The sequence below is a fragment of the Mesoplodon mirus genome (assembly GCF_964341445.2).
Source record: "Mesoplodon mirus genome assembly, chromosome: 15".
Classification (NCBI taxonomy): domain Eukaryota; kingdom Metazoa; phylum Chordata; class Mammalia; order Artiodactyla; family Ziphiidae; genus Mesoplodon; species Mesoplodon mirus.
The window spans coordinates 56310941-56327367 of NC_138991.1; the positions used below are offsets into that span (position 1 = coordinate 56310941).

The window sequence follows — 16427 nt, forward strand, 5'->3', positions numbered from 1 at the left end:
CTGTGTCTCCTGTGTTGGCAGGCAGATTCTTAACCACTGCGCCACCAGGGAAGCCCCCAGGTTTTTTTTTTTAATTGAGATATATTTGACATATGACATTGTGTGAGTTTAAGGCCTCGAACATATTAGTTTGATACATTTATATTGCAATACAGTTGCCATTGTAGCATTAGCTAACACCTCTCTTGCATCATATAATTATCATCTGGTGTTGGGAAAAATTCAATCTAGTTTCTTAGCAAGTTCAATGTTTACAATACCATTTTGTTGTCTATAATCACTGTACTGTGTATTAGGTCTCCAGGACTTATTTCTCTCCTAGTTGCAAGTATACAGTTTTCTAGTAACATTACTATCTATTCTTTGAAGTCGCGGGGAAGTTTCTCCTTTGTAAATTGCTCCCAGTGACTCCCCACACAATAACCATTCCTTTCTAACCAGAGCTCTCCTTGGTACATTTCTTGTTTTTTTGCACGTGCATCTCATTTCCCTTCAAGAATTTTAGCTCCTCCAGGCCAGCCCTGTCAGATGCAGTTTTCTGCTTTTCCTCACAGCATTTAGTAGCCCCCCAGAACACATCGTGGGCCCCCAGGCAGCTGTAAGCTGATGGGCCGTTTGAATCGTCAACTCTATGGGGGTTTCTGCGCTCAGCCAGTGAAGATGTTTGAGCTGGAGGAAGGGAAGGTGAAATTACTGGTTTCAAAATATAAAAGAAAATGGCCCAAGTCTAAAAGCTTAATTAGGGAATTCCCCAGTGGTCCAGCGGTTAGGACTCAGTGCTTTCAATGCTAAGGGCCTGGGTTCAATCCCTGGTCAGGGAACTAAGATCCCACAAGCTACGTGGCATGTCCAAAAAAAAAAAAAAAAGACAAGCATAATTAATTATTTCCATAAGACATGATGTGTCAACCAGTCAAGTGGGTCTCAATTTAACTTTAACAAAATTACATTTAACTGCTAATTGAGGGATGAACAAACAAACAAATGTGGCTTATCCATTTGATGACACAATATTCAGCTATAAAAAGGAATGAAATACACACACTACAGCATGGCTGAACCTTGAAGGCATGGTCTCACTGAAAGAAGCCAGACACGGCAGGCCACGTGTTGAATGATTCCATTTCTATGAAATGACCCAGAGAGGTAAATCCATGGAGACAGAAAGCAGAGCAGTGGTGACCAGGGACTGGGGTGACAGGAATGAGGAATGACTGCTTATGGGGGGTGGGATTATCTCTTGTGGTGATGAAAATGTTCTAAAATTGGTTCTGGTGTTGGTTGCACAAGTCTGCGAATATGCTAAAAACCATTGAATTGTGTACTTTAAATGGGAGAATTATGTGATATATTATCTCAATAAAGTGGTTTATAAAAAAACACTTATTGTGGGAAGCAGGTGCCTAAGAGGAGGGGCTGGTCCACGAGGCCTGCAGGGGCTGATGGAGGTGATGGCTGAGGAACTCGGCTGCCTGAAGCCTAAACACCAAAGCGTGCAGGTAGATGTGGGGCTTGGGATCACGTGTGAGAGGACCCCCGGCCTCCCAGAGGACTTGCGCCCCTTCTCTGCTGGTGGTCCTAATGTGTGCAGGAGGGAGGCCTTGGGCCTGAAGGATTGAAACACCCCTCAGCTGCTGAGAGCCGTTTCCGAGGCTGGGCTGGCCCTTCTCTTTGCTTTGCCCACCGTAAGTGCTGGGAAAGACAAGCCCAAAAGCAGACCTCAGAACTCGATAGTGGTGACGGTTGCACAGTGCTGTGAATGTATTCAATGCCAACAAATCGCCACTTTAAAATGGTAAATTTTATGTTATATCTATTAGACCACACACACAAAAAGGCAAACCATGCTACGTTGCCTTCTGCCCTGAGAGCTTCATTTCCAAGGCTTGAAGAGGCAAACCTTTTTTTTTCCCCCAAGACTGAAAAGGGATTTTTCCCCCTCACTGGTCAGAAGCCCCTCCCTCCCTCCCCGTGCTAAGCTCTTTATTGGAGGCTCCTGACTGTCTGGGTCTTCACCCTGGAAGCCACCTCCGCCCCTTCCCATCCCCAACTCCTGTGCTGGGAGTGTGAATTGAAGCTGAGCCCTCCGCTTCGGGAAAGAAGGTTCCTTTCGGGGCTGCTCTGAGCCGCTCTGGAGAGAGAGGCTGGCTGTGTCTCCCTCGGGCCAGCGGCGGTGCCAGCGCCCATGGGGCTCCTTGGTCTGGTCCTGCTCTGGGTGCTGACGGCCGCGACTTCAGGGAGTAAGTAAAGCTGCTGCAACCTTATTCCTTCCGGGGTGGCATGGCGGCAGCCCAGATGCACTGGGGACAGTGTTTTTATAGCCAAGTGTATGTTTACCTGTCCTTCTGTTGCCTCCCTTGGTTTTGCCTTTCATGGGGAAAAGGAGGGAGAGATTACAGGTGGATTCCTCATCTCTCACTCCCAACTTTCACCAACATCCTCTGGAAACTGAGACCAGATCTGAAATCCTGAGTGAGGAAACGCTGACTTCCAGACTCCCTGAGCCTGGGTGCAGGGATGCTTAGCTGTCTGCAGGGATACTAATACTCCGATGCAGGGTAACAATGTGGAATGAACTTTAATTTGTTGTCTATTTACTGCAGGAAGGTACAGGACAGTGCTATCCATTAAAAATACAATGCAAGCCAATATGTAATTTTAAATTTTCAAGCAGCCACATTTAAAAAGTGTTTAAAAAAAAAACCAAGTGAAATTAATTTAATAATTATTGTACTTAACCCAATACATCTAAAATATCATTAGAAAATGTAATTGATATAAAAAGTATTAACAAGATATATTTCCTGTTCCTTGAAACCCAGTGTGTCCTTTATACTTAGAACATTTCAATTTGGATACCAAATTTTCATTGCAAATACTTGATCTCTTTTTGGATTTCTTAAAATTTCAAGTTGACAAAGTACTTTTGTGTACTAAGTTGTTTCAAACATACTTAAAAGTTTTCCAATAACTGACTTGAGCGCAGTTTTTAATTTAAATTTAATTAAAGGTTTCTTTATAACACCAGCCACATTTCACATGTGGCTGGTGGCTACTGTCCCAGACAGTGCAGGTCCGATCACAGCTGTTTTACTCACTGTATTTTCACTTATTTGCCTCCACACAGCTGGTGTTTAGTGAATCTTGTGCTGGCTGGATATATAAATGAACGGGGATCACAACTGACACCTGAGAAAGCTGAAATGAGACTTGATTTCATTTCTGAAATGAGATGACATCAACTTCAGTCCGTTTCAGATCTCTCCCTAGAGGTGATGGGAAGATTTATTACCTCCCAGCGCTCACTGTTTTCCCCTCCTTGGTTGATTTATTTAGTAGGATCATTGAATGGTCTTTGTTTTTCTGAAGCCTTTTTTAAACTTTAGATATGTCTTTTTAAGTGCTTGAGAAATGGAAGGGAAACAGGCTTGGTTCAAGCAGGATGCTCTGAGAACACACTTTACTCCTGGGAGCTTGTGGTGGACCTGGGCTTGTAGGCATCACTGCCCTCGGCATAGCAGGGCGGAAAAGCAGATGTAGGGGTTATCGGTGGAGCAAAGAAGCCAGAATGCTGGGTCTGTGCACAACTGGGAGTTTAAAGATTATGCACACACATGTTCAATCTGACACCCAGGGTCCAAGCGATCAGAGTTGAAAGAAAGTTGAAAGGGAGACTGATTGACTTAAATGTCTTTGAAATGTGATTTTATCCATTGATATTCTACTTTAATGCAAAGAGCGTTTTGTTGGATGAGCCAAAACATTCGGGGGAAAAAAAAAACCCTGCCAAATACCCTAACATGTTCTATTATCTCAAAGGGTTTAAATGGAATGGTATAAAATGCACTTTCCCCCCATTCTGGGAAAGTGTATTTTTCTTAAGGGATTAAACAGGCTGGCATGTGTAATGATTACCAGTTGAGGCACAGTGGGGTGGTTTTGAGGATAGAAATGGTACTATTGGAAAGTCATTGTATGAAAATGCCTGCAGATGGACCCCTGGCTAAGGCTGTTCTGGAAGGGTATGGATGATGCCCAGGAAATGCCCAGGCGTGTGGTTGGAAGGAAGGACCAATGAGGAGTGACAGTAGGTGGAAATGGGGAGGCTTTCAGGTGAGGTTGGGACAGGCAGATGGAGAGATGCTGACCCTTCCCAGGCAGGTGGCCTGAGGATCCCCTGCAGAGTGTCCTCAGCAGCCTGAGGAGGTCCCTGGCCGTTCTGTTCATACTCTGGTGGTTCTGCAGCTTAGATGGTGGCTAAATGAGGTATTACGAGATCTGCTGGGGGGCCAAACTAGACAACCATCCTTTACTGCTGTAGCCTCTCGGTCTTGCCTTTGTTGGTTCACCTGTTCCTTTATTCACTCACTCACTCACTTATTACTTCATGATAATGTAGTGGTTAAGGCTGTGGACTCAGGGTGCCTGGGTTGAAACGCTGGCTCCCCTCCTAACTGTGTGCTCTCAGTCTCTATGCCTCAAGTGTCTTTATCTGTAAAATGGGAGTAATAATTGCCCTTACCTCAGGGGATTCTCAGGAGATTGAAGGCGTTTAATGTATAAATTGCTTGGAACAGTGCTTGGCGGACGGTAACTGCTGTGCAAGTGTTAGTTGTATTCATTCACTTAATCATTCCAGTCTGTCCGGGGGATCAGGAGCTGGGGGATACAGTTTTCACAAAGGTGACCAAAATAATGAAATCATTAAAGTTTCACAAGCCTTATGAAGAGAATAGGATGCTAAGGTAGACTACCAGGTCTGTATCAGAGATCGACACTGAGAAGTGAGGAGGGAGAGATGTTTTATTGATTGATTGATTGACTGATTTGGCTGTGCTGTGTCTTAGTTGAGGCATGTGGGATCTTTAGTTGTGGCATACAGGATTTAGTTCCCTGACCAGGGATCAAACCCGGGCCCCCTGCATTGGGAGTGCAGGTCTTAGCCACTGGACCATCAGGGAAGTCGCCAGGGAGAGATGTTTATGCTGAGGCCTGAAGGAGCCTAGGATGTGAGAGCAGGTGGAAGAGTGTTGAGGCCAGAAGGAACAGCATGTGCAAAGGCCTTGAGCTGGAGAAGAACCAGCATGGCTGGAGGTCAGGAGTGGGGGTGAGATGTGGCCAGAGGGGCAGAGAGAGGCCAGCTCTCATGGGAAGGATTTTATTATGAGTGCATATGGGTTGGGGTGGGTAGGGCGGGAGACTTAGGGGCTGTTAAGCAGGGAGTGATGTGATTGGATTTAGACTTTTAAAACATGACTAACTGTGGGGGATGAACCGTGGACATGGGGGATGATTAGGAGGCTGCTGCAGTTGTCTAGGTGAGAGAAGATGTGGCTTTGCCTAGAGTGATGGTGATGGAGATGGAGAGAGAGAAGGATGGAGGGAGGGAGGGAGGAATGAATAGAGGGGAGATGGATGGGTAGATGGAGGGAGGGAGGGATAGATGGAGGGAGGGAGGGAGGGAGACCTGATGGAATTGGCAGCACTTGCTGACACATGGGACTTGGGGTGATGATAAGGGAAAAGAGGGAAAGCACACACGACTCCCAGGTACCAGCTCTAGCAATGGGGTGACGGTGATGCCAGTGCCCAAGATGGGGAAGAGCAGGGTGGGGACAGGGCAGGGAGTCACTCCCAGCCCCATGAGAGAGAGGAGAGCTGGAATGATCTCTTTTTGTCCCCTTGGCCCACAGACCCTTAAATGACCTCTTTCAAGAGCAGGTCAACGGCCCATGGCGTGGGGCTGTCGCATGCCTCCTCCTGGCCTTGCCCTGCTTCCATCTGATTTGTGATTTCAGAAATTCCAGACTCGCTGGTGGAGGAGGCGGCCTCCTGCATGACTTCGTGCTCAGGTGAGCAAGTCTCTCCGGAGACCTTATCACACTTCTGGTGACCCTGAACCTGAGACAGGGCCGGTAGGTGGTTGGGGAGGCGAAGCTGACCACTGCCAGGTGTGATTAGGGACAACCCCAGAGGGCCTTGGCTACATTCCCAGGGAGGCCGTTTGGGAGGAGCAAGACCCATTCTGCAAAGGCCACCAAGTCACCAGCATTTAGAGAAGCAAATAGCACCCTCAGGTTAAAATGGCCTTAAGCCATCCCAGCCCTAAGGTCCCTGGGCTTTTTCCTCATACTTTGTGGTCTCCAGGTGGAGTAAAAGACTTCAGCCAAGTGATTCTTTTTGCATCTTGGGGTAGAGTAGATTAGAGAAACTTGGGGCAAATTGTTCGGAAAGAAGCCTTTTGGGAATGTGAGATGTGGTTATATTTGAGCACAAAGAAATTAACATGAATATGTTAATTCAATTCCAAGCCCAGGAAAAGGGTGAGGTGTCATAATTAATAGTTTAATAGTATTTTGCAATTGGTCCGCTGGTCTAAATAGAAGGTTTAAGAATCATAGACTCTGATAAACCATAATGGAAAAGAATATATAAAAATCTCTGTATGTTTAACCGAGTCACTTTGCTGTACAGCAGAGATTGGCACATTGTAAATCAACTAGACTTCAATTAAAAAAATAAATAGAAAGAAAGAAAGAATGAATGAATGAATCACAGAATCTGCTCCCTAGATCTGATCTTCCCCAGAGCACCTACTTCACCTCCCCACTACCTCCAATACCTCCAGACTGGCCAGCCCTACAGCTCTGTTTTCTGTAAAGATCAGGATAATCTCTCCAACCCACTTCCTGCCCCCACTGATAACCACCAAGGCAGTAGGTGAGGAATCAGACTGCCAAGGTTTGGATCTCAGCTGTGCAACCTTGGGTAAGTTAGTTAACCTCTCTGAGCCTTGGTTTCCAACTCTGTAAAATGGAGAAAATAAGAGTGCCCACCTCAAGGTTGTTATGAGGCTTCCATTAAGTTAGTATAAAGTAGATCAGTGGTTCTCAACAAGGATGATTGTATCTCCCAGGGACATTTTGCAAATTCTGGAGACATTTTTGCTACTGGGGTGTGCTACTGGCATCTGGTGGGTAGAGGCTGGAGATGCTGCTAAACATCCTACAGTGCACAACAGAATTATACGGCCCAAAATATTAATACTGCCGAGGCTGAAAAACCCTGATGTGTATAAAGCTCTTAGAAGAGGGCCTAGAACATGAAACACTGGGTAACATTTATTAAGCACTTATTGTTATTATCTTTATTTTCTCCTTCACTCTCTTGGGGTCTGCAGCCACCCAGCCTTCCCCTGAGCTCGGAGCAGGCAGCTCATAGACCAAAGGAGAGAGGGAGGTGGCTGTAAGGATGGCTAAGTAGTCCAGGTGGAGTTGAGTCTCAAAAGGTTTCGGATTGTCAAGGTGACACTGTGTCCTCTGCCCTCCAGGTTCAGCTGATCCCCACCTCCCCCTGGGCACCAGATACACCTATCACTTTTCCACCAACACCAGCACCAGCCTGCAGGGGGCCCAGGAGGAAGGAAGTGGCCTTGGTCTCCAAGGCTTGGTCACCCTTGATGTGCTTGGCCCCTGCCAGATGGCTTTACGGGTGAGTATCTTTGGGTAACCAGGAGGTCACGTTGACATGGGGGAGGGCCAAGGGGAAGCCACAGCCCCTGAAATTTCCCATTTGTCTGATAAATGGAGAGGAGCTTTCTGAGGAATCTCAAATTCAGCGAGTGAGGGCTCTAGAGTAACATGGGAACATGGTGCCATTTTGGTTGTAGGAGATACCATGGTAGGTCCAGTGCGGGGAGGAGCGGGGGTTAAAGAAGGAGTGAAGGGTATTTCTTGGAGCAAGTAGAGCCACAGGATGGGGACAGGCTGTGTCCTTGGGAGGACTGAGGGTCACAAATGGGGAAGCTGCAAGTCCCAGGGGTGAGCAAAGTCAAAGCAAGTTAAGGTCTTGTAGACAAAGGAGCAGACTAGGGTGGACACCGAAGACCTGGTTGGGGCCTCCAGGCCTCCCCTGGGTTCCTTTGTATAGGCACACCTCGGAGATATTACAGGTTCGGTTCCAGGCCACTGAAATGAAGCAAATATTGAAATAAGGCAAGTTACACAAATTGTTTGATTTCCCAGTGCATATTAAAGCTATGTTCACACTATACTGTCATCTGTTAAGTATGCAATAGCATGATGTCTAAAGAAAGTACATACCTTAAATAAAAAGTATTTTATTGCTAAAAAATGCTAATTATCATCTGAGCCTTCAGTGAGTTGTACTATCTAATAGTAACATTAAAGATCACTTACACAGCTCATGCTAACAAAATAATAATGAAAAAGTTTGAAATCTTTTAAAAATTACTAAAATGTGACACAGGCAAAATGAGCAAATGTTCTTGGAAAAATTGTGTTGATAGATTTGCTTGGTGCAACCTTCAGTTTGTACAATAAAAAACGCAATATCTGGGAAGCACAATAAAACGAGGTATGCCTATGCTGGGCAGTGGTGGTGTTACTACTGGCTTCAGTCAAGGTGGAATTATGAGCTAGATTCTCTTGGTGGTTGTAGGTTTCTTTATCATCAAGATTTTCCTGAAGCTCCTCCATGTTCTTGCAAATGGAAATGCCTGCCCATTCTTCTCTGTCCCCTTTCTGATGACTCTCATGTGTTTCCTGGACAAACCCTCCCACCCTGCCTAAATGGTCTCTTAGTTTTCACTAAAGTCTTATGTCCTACTTGGGAAGCGTTTTTGAACTGGCTGGAGCACTTGCTGACAAGAGTTTCTCAAAACTGCTTTGGGGGATTCCCTGGCTGTCCAGTGGTTAGGACTTGGTGCTTTCATTGCCAGGGCTGGTTGGGGAACTAAGATCCTGCAAGCTGGGTGGCGCGCAGCAAACAAACAAACAAAAAAACCCAAACTCTTTTGTTATGTTTCATGTAGACCTCCGGATGGGGTCTTTTATTGGGTGGCTCTGAGCTGCCTCTGAATTCTTAAACTATCCAAAATGTTAGTCCTGGTCAGAGCTGCCACTTTACTAGTCTCTGCTGTCCTTTAATGTCTATCAAAACACTAGTAGTTGTTTTTTCTGCAGGGCCAGTTTTCACAAGGCAAATTGTGTACTGCGGTTTTATTTGCTTGTTTGCTTTGTTTTTAGCATTAATAAAATTGATAATGTCTAATGTTGGCAAGGGTAGAAAGAATTGGCTCATTTCAAAGATTTGTGGCACAGAGACTTTCCTGGCAGTCCAGTGGTTAGGACTCCGTGCTTCCACTGCAGGGAGCGCGGGTCCAATCCCTGGTTGGGGTATTAAGATCCCACAAGCCACGTGGCGCAGCCAAAACAAAAAACAAAAAAATCTATTTGTGGCATAAATGGAAAATTTACAGCCACTCAGGATGCAATCAATTAAATATATTTTTGAGGGAAAAGGGTGAAAATAAGTATTGAGAACAATGAATTTCACTGATTAAACACTCCCCTGTAGCCACCCCCAGATCAAGAAACCCCCATAACCGCCCTCATTCTCTCTTCCAGTCACCTCTGCCAAAGGCTCTCCTGAGTTCTAGCACCATAGATTAGTTTTGCCTGTCTTTGAACTTCTCTTTAAATATTTATTTATTTATTTAGGCTGCGGCCGGGTCTTAATTGCGGCATGCGGGCTTCTTAGTTATGGCATGTGGACTCTTAGTTGCAGCATGCAGGCTTCTTAGTTGTGGCATGTGTGATCCAGTTCCCCGACCAGGGATCGAACCTTGGCCCCCTGCATTGGGAGCTCAGAGTCCTACTCACTGGACCACCAGGCAAGTCCCTGAACTTCTCTTTAATGGAATCATACAGGATGTTCTCTTTTGTGCCTGGCTTCTTTTTATTTTGATTAAAAAAAATTTTTTTTTATTGTGGTAAAATGTACATAACATAAAATTTACCATTTTAACCATTTCAAGTGAACAATTCAGTAGCAATAAGTATATTCCTAATGTTGTGCAACCATCACCACTCTCGATAACCAGAACATTTCATCATCCTAAACAGAAGCACTGTACCCCTTAAACACTAACTTCCCTTTTCTCCTTCTCACAGCCCCTGGTAACCTCTATTTTACTTTCTGTCCCTGTGAATTTGCCGATTCCAGGTGTCTCATGTAAGTGCAGTCACTTATCACAAACAACTCATGATCAACCTGTGACCTTTTGTGTCTGGCTTCTTTCACCTTTTATAAGGTCTTTAAGGTTCATCCACATTGTAGCATGTAGCAGAACGTCATTACTCCCTCTTTTTTTTTTTTTTAAATATGATACTTTACAGCTTTGTTTCTTTTTTAATATTTATTTATTTATTTTGGCTGTGCTGGGTCTTTGTTGCAGCATGCGGGCTCCTTCGTTGTGGCATGTGAACTCTTAGTTGCAGTACGCATGTGGGATCTAGTTTCCCAACCAGGGATCGAACCTGGGCCCCCTGAATTGGGAGTGTGGAGTCTTACCCACTGGACCACCAGGGAAGTCGCCCCCACCTTTATTTTTTAAATATGTTGGTGTTGTATTTTAACTCAATGTGTATATTTTTATTTTTAAAAATTTTTTGGCCACGCCACACGGTATGTAGGATCTTAGTTCCCCGACCAGGGATTGAACCCATGCCCCTGCATTGGGAGCGTGGAGTCTTGACCGCTGGACTGCCAGGGAAGTCTCCAGAACTTCATTCCCTTTTAAAAAATTAGTTTTTTTTAAAATTGTAAAAACGCTATAAAGTTTACCTTTTTTCATATTTATTTATGTATTTATTTGGTTGCGTTGGGTCTTAGTTGTGGTAGGCAAGCTCCTTAGTTGTGGCTCACAGGCTCCTTATTTGCAGCTCTCCGACTTCTTAGTTGCAGCACATGGGCTTCTTAGTTGCAGCACATGGACTCCTTAGTTGTGGCAGGTGAGCTCCTTAGTTGCGGCTTGAGGGCTCCTTAGTTGTGGCTTGATGTCTCCTTAGTTGTGGCACATGGACTCTTTAGTTGCAGCATGTGGGCTCCTTAGTTGTGGCATGCGAATTCTTAGTAGCGGCATGCATGTGGGATCTAGTTCCTGGATCAGGGTTAGAACCCGGGCCCCCTGCATTGGGAGCACGGAGTCTTAACCACTGCACCACCAGGGAAATCCCAGTTTACCCTTTTAAAGTGTGCAGTTCAGTAGGTTTTCAAAAAAAATCTCTACTTAACTTTTAAAACATATGCTTTAAAAATACAGTTATCATGGATAGCTTTCAAGCAAGTGGTCAGACATAAGCGGTATTGGTAATGTGGCCGAGGGATTCATTGTCCAGGACCACATCTCAGTGTCAAGTGGAACTGTATTTCACCCTAAGATTTCAAGCCTGGGTTATTGCGGAGGTGACAGACCCTCTGTCGGGGGATGGGAGCTGGTGTTGAGGAGACAGGGGAATTAGGTTTTAGACAAGATGAATGAGGACTAGTTACTTTGAAAAAGTGAAATCACGGGGCAGTGAAACCATGTGATACTATAACGGTGGATACGTGTCATCATACATTTGTCCAAACCCATAGAGTGTATGACACCAAGGAACCCATATGTATACTACGGACTCTGGGTGATAATGATGTGTCAGTGTAAGTTCATCAGTTGTAACAAATGTTCCACGCTGGTGGGGATGTTGGTAATGGGGAGGCTGTGCATATCTGGGGGCGGGGAGTATACGGGAAGTCTCTGGACCTTCCCCGCAATATTGCTATGAACCTAAAACTGCTCTAAAAATACTCTAATTTTAGAAAAAAATGAAACCAGTCAGGTTAGGGATGCAGGTTTTAGGGGTGATTTTATTCATCTTTAGAGAGCCCATCTTTTGCAATAAGTACACACACACACTCACCCCCCCAAACACACACGCGCAACCATGGTGGTACTGGGACATCCAAGTTTTTTATTCAAGATGACAAAGCTTTTTTTTTGGTTTGCTTTGCAATCCTAACTTAGTTTTGTTTATACCGTGGAGCCATATGAATCTCTCACTCAAAGTTCCAGGGCCTTTTGGGGCAAAACGAGAAGCTCATGAGAACTTTCTGTACATTGGGTGGGGAGCAGAGGTGCCTGGCTATTTGAATTGTTTGTCCCTAGAGACAGCATCTACCACCCCGACACTAGACTCTTCCGCTCAAGGGATGGATCTCTGCCGAACCCTCCACGTGGGTCATGCTGGGTCCCAGAACTACTTTAGGTGGTGCCGGTGCTGGTGCGGTCCTGGAATTCCCCAGGAGAGGTCACCAGCTCTCCGTGCTTTCTGCTTCAGCTCCAACACTTCCAGGTGACATCCATCCTGGGGTCCAAGGTGGAAGTTCTGAAGGAGTCAGAGAGTTTGAGGTAAGACGCTGGGCCTTGCTCCCGATGGGGCTGGATATGTGAGCCCTGCTCCCTCTTCCAACGGCCGCCGGGCACTGGGTGCACCAAATTATTTTGGAAGAACCCGATTCGGGTGACCCTGCTGCAGCAGAAAGAGGCTGTCTTGGACTGAAGTTCAAAGAGGGTTCCACCTTTGTTTTGACCGTGTAAACTCCCAGACCAGACCATTGATGAGGACCATTGTGATGTGGGAACCTTGAAGGAGTCCACATTGCCTCAGGTGGCCTTCCCTTATCTGGTGGAAGGAACTCGCCCCATATGTTCCTGGCTGTCACGCCCGGCATGTCCAGATTTTGTGTCTGCCCAGCACCCTCTGGCCTTCATCCTTAAGAACATTCTGGAAGACACTGGGCACCCGTTGAGGTCTGCCCTTCTTCCCCACCCCCGCTAAGATGGGGGTTTTCCTGGAGACCCATAGCTTCCCCCTTCCCAAGCCAAGCTCCCCTTTGTGACTCAGCCAAGCCTGGAATTCTCCCTCGGCTGTGTTTCCCAGGGCTCCCGGCAGCAGCTTTAGTGGCCTCAAAGCTCAGTCCAGCCACCAGCCTGAGGACAAGCCATCTCCACAGATTCCTCTTCCTTTTTTATTGCAAATTCATTTGTTAAAAAAATAAAGCCTTTGTGTGGGCATACAGGGATGGGGGATGCTGCTGAGGGGTCAGATGGAGCCCTACTGAAAAGCTTAGGGTGGTCTTCTAGGAGGGGACAGCCTGGGCTATTGTCCCTGGGCGCCTCATCAGAAATGCGAGTGGGCAGGGCTGTCAGCTCCTGAGAGACCAGACTGACACTAGCTATTCTGGAAGGGGCGGGCGCCATTAGCATTTCTCTAGCCTGAGGCCCTGGGGGCTGCCTCCAGTGGGAGTAGGGTTGGGGGCCCCAGACTCCACTGGGAGCTGGAGAGGGGGTGGTAACCTCCCCTGGGAGATTCAATAGGGCCACTTTTATCCCTCAAGATTCTGCTTGCTGGCTAGCTGGTGAGGTTTGGGGTTTGAGCAGTTTCCCCTTTATCATGGGGCACCTCTCTCTTCCACCTCTATCCACTGTCCACAAAGGTGGGCACTCCCCCAGCCCTCACCCCCGACCTGCCCCATCCCCTCCCTCACCAGGCCATACCAGACACAGGCTCCTTGTCGTCAGGTGAGGGTGGCGGGAAGAGATTATTGGACTGAGCTCTGGTCCCAGCTCCTCCGCAGACTGGCTGTGTGACCCCCTCCAGGAGCTCCCTCCACCCCATTTTCTCCTCTGTACAGAACTGGAGTCTCAGACACTTCCAGCTCAGGGTTCCTGAGACCTGTGACTCTGGAGCCTTCCTGCCTGGGTTAGAATCCCAGCTGTGGCCCTGAGCAAGTCACCTTACCACTCTGAGCCTTAAGCTCCCTCATATACAGCGTGAGTGGGGGATGCTTCCTCCCTGGTGAGCTGGGAAAATGAGAAGCTTTGCAATGCAGGATGCCCTTGGAAGCTCAGCTTTTTGGTTATTCAAGCTGGGCTGACACAGGTACATTTCGTTCAAGTGGCCACAAGGTTGGGAGCAGCTTGGAGCAAAGAGTTGGCTGCCTCCTGTGTAGTTTGAGAAGTAGCTGGAGAGCTGAGCTGAGGAGGGAAGCGAGACCATTTGGGGGGGATATGGGGATACCTGGGTGCTTCCCATGGGACTGACCCATGGGGTGGCACACAAGAGGGTCAGGGATGTTCTGGCCCTGACCCGGAAGAGGTGGCCGGGGACCTTGGAGGGGTCCCCCTGACGCCCGGCCCCCGCGCAGTGCCGCTCTGGGCCGCGTGCCGCTGCGCTTCGTCCTGCACGCAGGGCGCGTGGCACGCCTGTGTCCTGGACACTCCGAGCCGCGCTGGGCGCTGAACGTGAAGCGCGCTGTGCTGAGCCTCCTGCAGGGTCGCCCGGGCACCCGCAGCCCCCAGACCGTCGAGGAGGTGAGGTTCGAGCCTGGAGGGGGTAGGTGGTCGAGGGAGGGGGGAGCAGGGGACTGACTGGGCCCCGCTCGCCCAGGTGGATATCCTGGGCAGGTGTCCCACCGTGTACCAGCAACGCGGAACCAGGCTGCACAAGACCAAGGACCTGGCGCGATGCTCCCTGCGCAGGGTGCGCGCCTCCCTGCGCTCCCAGGCCCTGCCCGCGGCGGAGGTGAGTACCGTGCCCGCGACCCTCCCATCCTCTTTGCCCTGCCGCCTTCTTTCCCCTCCTCCCTCCTTAGCCCCCTCCCTTTTCTCTTTATTCTCTGCTCCCCTCCCCCCTCCATCTCTCAGCCCCTCTGCCCACCACCCTGCTCCCCTCCCGCTGCTTCTGTCCTTTCCCTTCCCCCCACTTCTTCTCTCACCTCCTCTCCTTCCACCCCTCACCCTACCCCCTCTTCTCCTCCCCTCCTCTTCTCCTCTCCTCCTCTTGGGTCCGTAGCTCCCTGCAGGTGAAAGGTGAAAGCGTTGTGTAAATAGTAAGCAACTGTATAAGGATAAGGGATGATCACTGCTGATTATACAAAGCCTCAGCATCTAGAGGCTGATGCAGGACTGCAGACTCTGGTGGTGTTATTCATTTTCCAGCTGAGGCTTTATCGTTCCTCTCCTTGGGGTTACTGCTTACTGCACGTTCTTGCTTCTTTTGGCCTTCCACCTCTCTCTATGGGGAGGGGGGGTCCTGAAGCTCCAAGGTAGCCCCCAGTGGGCTTCCCCAAGCCTTGGCCGTTGCTGCCGGTTTCAGGGGCCCCAGGGGGGGTTATCTCACTGCCAAGGCCTGGCCTGAGCCTCCGCCTCTTCCCCCCACGGTCCAGGAGGCCTTCCGCCTGACCTGCGTCCAGAGTTTCCAGGCCGGAGTGCTGGGGGAGGCGTCCTGCATGGAGCTGGACACCGTGGGGCCCCTCTCTGGGGAGGCGAGTGCTGTGCAGATGCGGACCCTTTCCTCGCTCACCCTGCTGTCTGAGATGCCCCAGGACCCGGCTGTCGCAGGTGAATGAGGGTGGGCACAGGGACCCTTAGGTGAGCCTCTCAGCCTCCTCTGGCCAGAGGGGCTAAAGCAAGCCTAGGCTCCACCCCTCTGTCCCTGTCTGGACACTCTTGAACTGTTTCTGAAAGTGGCCATTGTCAGGAGCGTGAGCCTCTCTTTCTAGAAATTTCTCTGGAAGTTTCTCTCGGCTCACATGGCTCAGGCTTGGTCGTGGCCTCCTCCCTGGGTGGTCCTCAGTGGAGATGGAATCTTCTGGTTCCCAGCTTTTGTGGGAGAATCCACCTTACATCTGATGACCCTTCAACCTGACCATTTTGGGGGCAAACTGACTCAGGTTTCCTGATTTTCTGGAAAGTTCCTGCCAACGTGTAGCATCCCCTGGAGCTTGGGTCCCTTCTATGATTTCGCACAGAAAGAAACAAGCAAGGCATGCATGTGAGGAAAAGAGTTGTTTGTTTTTGTTCTTGTTTTCCATGATGGAAAAATGGCTATTTCCCTGAATAATGGAATAAGGGTAGTTAGTTCTTATTGCTGACAGTTTGGAAGGATTTACTGTGGGCCAGTATCTGTGCTGAGTGCTTTATGTGGATTATTTGATTTGATTCTCATCATGACCCCATTAGGAAGTTACTGTTATTATTAGTTGTATTTTTCATTTAAGGAAAATGTTTCCAAGAGGTAAAATGACTTGTTTGAAGTCACAGAGCTAATGAGAGACAGAGCTGGGACTTGGACCCCCGGGGTCTTTTCTGTAGCCCTGGTGGGTTGAATCACGTTTGCCTCGGAGGACAGACTCCCTGCCTGCACCACCCTGGGGAGAACCCAGCAGGTGGGGACTGAAGCCCCGGGTCTTCCCAGCATTCCCTCTGGCTCCACGGAGCCCAGGCTGAGATCCCAGGCTGACCTGCCCCCTGAGCCCTCCCTCAGGCACAGACACTGGCAGTGACTGGGACATCTAGTGTCAGGACCCGCTGGTTCCCCATTGAGTGGAATGAGCTTTTCATACATACATTTTTTAAACAGCTGTAGTTGAGATGTAATTCACATACTGTGCAACTCATCCATTTAAAGTGAACAATTCAGGGAATTCCCTGGCAGTCCAGTGGTTACAACCCGGTGCTTTCACTGCTGGGGTCCTGCGTTTGATCCCTGGTTGGGGAACTAAGATCCCCCTAGCCGCGT

General features: G+C 48.3%; 1 protein-coding gene across 1 annotated transcript in view; it reads left to right on the plus strand.

The window, feature by feature from the left end:
* Positions 1-1451: 1451 nt before the first annotated feature.
* LOC309816753 (uncharacterized protein) overlaps positions 1452-16427 on the plus strand; it is a gene marked incomplete at its 5' end in the record, with an annotated part of 152282 nt that continues 137306 nt past the window's right edge. Inside the window, 8 exons of the mRNA XM_082644528.1 lie at positions 1452-1524; positions 2169-2240; positions 5799-5852; positions 7331-7491; positions 12183-12253; positions 14053-14218; positions 14295-14438; positions 15076-15247. Coding sequence (XP_082500654.1) covers positions 1452-1524; positions 2169-2240; positions 5799-5852; positions 7331-7491; positions 12183-12253; positions 14053-14218; positions 14295-14438; positions 15076-15247 — 913 coding nt within the window. The remainder of the gene's footprint in view (positions 1525-2168; positions 2241-5798; positions 5853-7330; positions 7492-12182; positions 12254-14052; positions 14219-14294; positions 14439-15075; positions 15248-16427) is intronic.